General features: G+C 47.9%; 1 protein-coding gene across 1 annotated transcript in view; it reads left to right on the top strand.

The window, feature by feature from the left end:
- Positions 1 to 2,344, top strand: part of baz1a (bromodomain adjacent to zinc finger domain, 1A) — an 18,417-nt gene extending 16,073 nt beyond the window's left edge. Inside the window, exons 28-29 of the mRNA XM_046061971.1 lie at positions 464 to 551; positions 694 to 2,344. Coding sequence (XP_045917927.1) covers positions 464 to 551; positions 694 to 869 — 264 coding nt within the window. The 3' untranslated portion in view covers positions 870 to 2,344. The remainder of the gene's footprint in view (positions 1 to 463; positions 552 to 693) is intronic.
- Positions 2,345 to 2,837: the final 493 nt, after the last annotated feature.

Here is a 2,837-nt window from a genome sequence, read left to right as displayed (position 1 = left end):
TACGCTGTTCTACAAGCTGCGCGCTCACTACTTGACGCTGTTCTACAAGCTGCGCGCTCACTACTTGACGCTGTTCTACAAGCTGCGCGCTCACTACTGTACGCTGTTATACAAGCTGCGCGCTCACTACTGTACGCTGTTATACAAGCTGCGCGCTCACTACTGTACGCTGTTCTACAAGCTGCGCGCTCACTACTGGACGCTGTTCTACAAGCTGCGCGCTCACTACTGGACGCTGTTCTACAAGCTGCGCGCTCACTACTGGACGCTGTTCTACAAGCTGCGCGCTCACTACTGTACGCTGGAGCAAAGAGTCATTTCTTCAGTGTAGTAACATGAAAAGATAGAATCAGATATTTACAAAGATGTGAGGGGTGAACTCACTTTTGTGAGATGCTGTAAATCACATCCTGCAGTTTAGAACATTTTACACAGGTGAACGTTTCTGACCTCCTGTCCGCAGGTCCCTGACTACTATGACATCATCAAGAAGCCGATCGCCCTCAGCACGATCAGAGAGAAAGTCAACAACTGTGAATACCAGACGGCAGGTGAAGAAACACGTTTACTTTTTTATTTAATTGTATTGTTTTTTTCATCTCATTGAATTATCCTCGAAGCTTTGGGAATCTTGTTCTACTGACGTTCATGTCCATAAAGCACACTGAAATTGAAGTACCTCTCTGTCTGCAGGTGAGTTCGTCTCAGACGTGGACCTGATGTTCTCTAACTGTCTTCAGTACAATCCTCGTCACACTAACGAGGCGAAGGCCGGACTCCGCCTGCAGCAGTTCTTCCACTCGGAGCTCAGCAGACTCGGCCTATCAGAGCGCAGCTCCGCACCGCCCGCTAAACGCTCCCGACACTGAAACCGAACGCACTCCTCTGACCTCACGGCCGTCCACTCAGCTGATTGGTCCAGGGACGAGACGTGGCCCGATGACCTCTGACCCCCGTGAACCCACAACGCCCTGCAGGGGTCAGAGGTCATGGACATTATAATACCCCCACAGGTTACATCAGACCAGCTCAGACAGTCTCACCTGGTCACCTGACCAAGAGCTTCTCTCTAAAACAAGCCAAACTTCTGGAAGATAGTTTCAGCTCCTTGTGAACCCGTAGAAACGTTGTGGAGTAGATATTCCTGCTGCCGTTTGGGGCATTGATCAGTCTGCGTGGACGGACGCTGGACGTGTAGCGGACTTCCTGTGGTGCTGTAGGACGTAGAGACAGACGAGTCCACGGTTCTCTAAACCACTAAAGAGCGTTCGGCTCTCAGATCAGGTTCTGGTGTTTTGCTCAGGGACAAATTGTTTGATTTGAATAAGAAATATTTTCTAACAGAGCAGCTGTTTTTTACTGAAGCAGAGCATCGTCGTGGCAACAAGGTCAAAGGCTATGGGAGCCTGCGGCGGCCAAATTAATGTGACAAACATTTAAAAAGATCTGTGGTAAATATTCTAAACCCGAGACTCCATCAGGACAAAAGCGTTCAGACAAAAAAGTTATAAACAAAGATCAGATGTAAACATTCTGACGTACATCGAGAGCACACACACAGAAGTTCATTTTAATATTGGCAGCCCGAGTCTTTCATAGACTAATTTATAAAACTGTTAACGAGGTCAAACATCAGCACAGGCCCCGCCCTCTAAAGACACTGGCCCCGCCCCCTGGCCTCGCGTTTCCTCCAAAGAAAACAAGAACCTGAGTCCTGCTGTCAGAGTTTATCTGAAATATTCAAACAGGAAATCAATATTTAATCAAACTAATGACGGTGACTGAAATGAGAACCGGGACCTCAGGAAGCTGATTGATTATTTTTATAGATTATTAAAAAGATGGAGCTTGAGGTGCTTTGTTGAGGATCTCAGGACCTGGTTTATGTGGAGGAAACTCGTGGTGTGGCGTTTTAACCTGCTTTGATAGAATCGGCCTTTAAAGGAACAGTTTCAGTCATCAGTCTCATGCCTGTGTGTTTAGCTTAGCTTAGCATAAAGACTGGAGGAGGTGGAAACAGCTAGCCTACTGCCCCCTGACTGACATCGCGTGAGGCTGGTAGACGCGCTGTTCCTTTAAGAACCGGAGCCGCCGTGGCCTCTGTGGATTTGTAGTTTTTGTATTTTGACTACTGCAAAGTTTTTCCTGCTTTAGGCAGTTTTGTTCTGTGACGTTAGCGTGTCCGCAGTCAGCTGCGTATTTATTTAGCCGTGCGTTGTCTTTATTTATGACGGATAGATGCCTCCTGCCTCCCGGTGCTCTCTCACTTGTTGTTGTTGTTGTTGTTGTTCTTCTTCTGATTGTTGTTCTGATGTACAAATAAAAATAAACACTTTTATAACCAGCTGCTGCCTGCTGACCGACACACAGAGACACACACACACCGAGACAGAGACACACACACACCAAGACAGAGACACACACACACCGAGACAGAGACACACACACACCGAGACAGAGACACACACACACCGAGACAGAGACACACACACACCGAGACAGAGACACACACACACCGAGACACACAGAGACAGAGACACACAGAGACAGAGACACACAGAGACACACACAGACAGAGACACACACACACAGAGACAGAGACACACAGAGACACACACACACACACAGAGACACACACACACACACAGAGACACACAGAGACACACACAGACAGAGACACACAGAGACACACACACACACACACACACACAGAGACACACACACACACACACACACAGAGACACACACACACACACACACACACACACACACACACACACACACACACACACACACACACACACACACACACACACACACACACACACACACACACA

This window comes from Micropterus dolomieu, linkage group LG11 (assembly GCF_021292245.1).
Source record: "Micropterus dolomieu isolate WLL.071019.BEF.003 ecotype Adirondacks linkage group LG11, ASM2129224v1, whole genome shotgun sequence".
NCBI lineage: Eukaryota > Metazoa > Chordata > Actinopteri > Centrarchiformes > Centrarchidae > Micropterus > Micropterus dolomieu.
The sequence above is the reverse complement of the archived record's forward strand: the minus strand, read 5'-3'. Positions and strand labels throughout refer to the sequence as shown.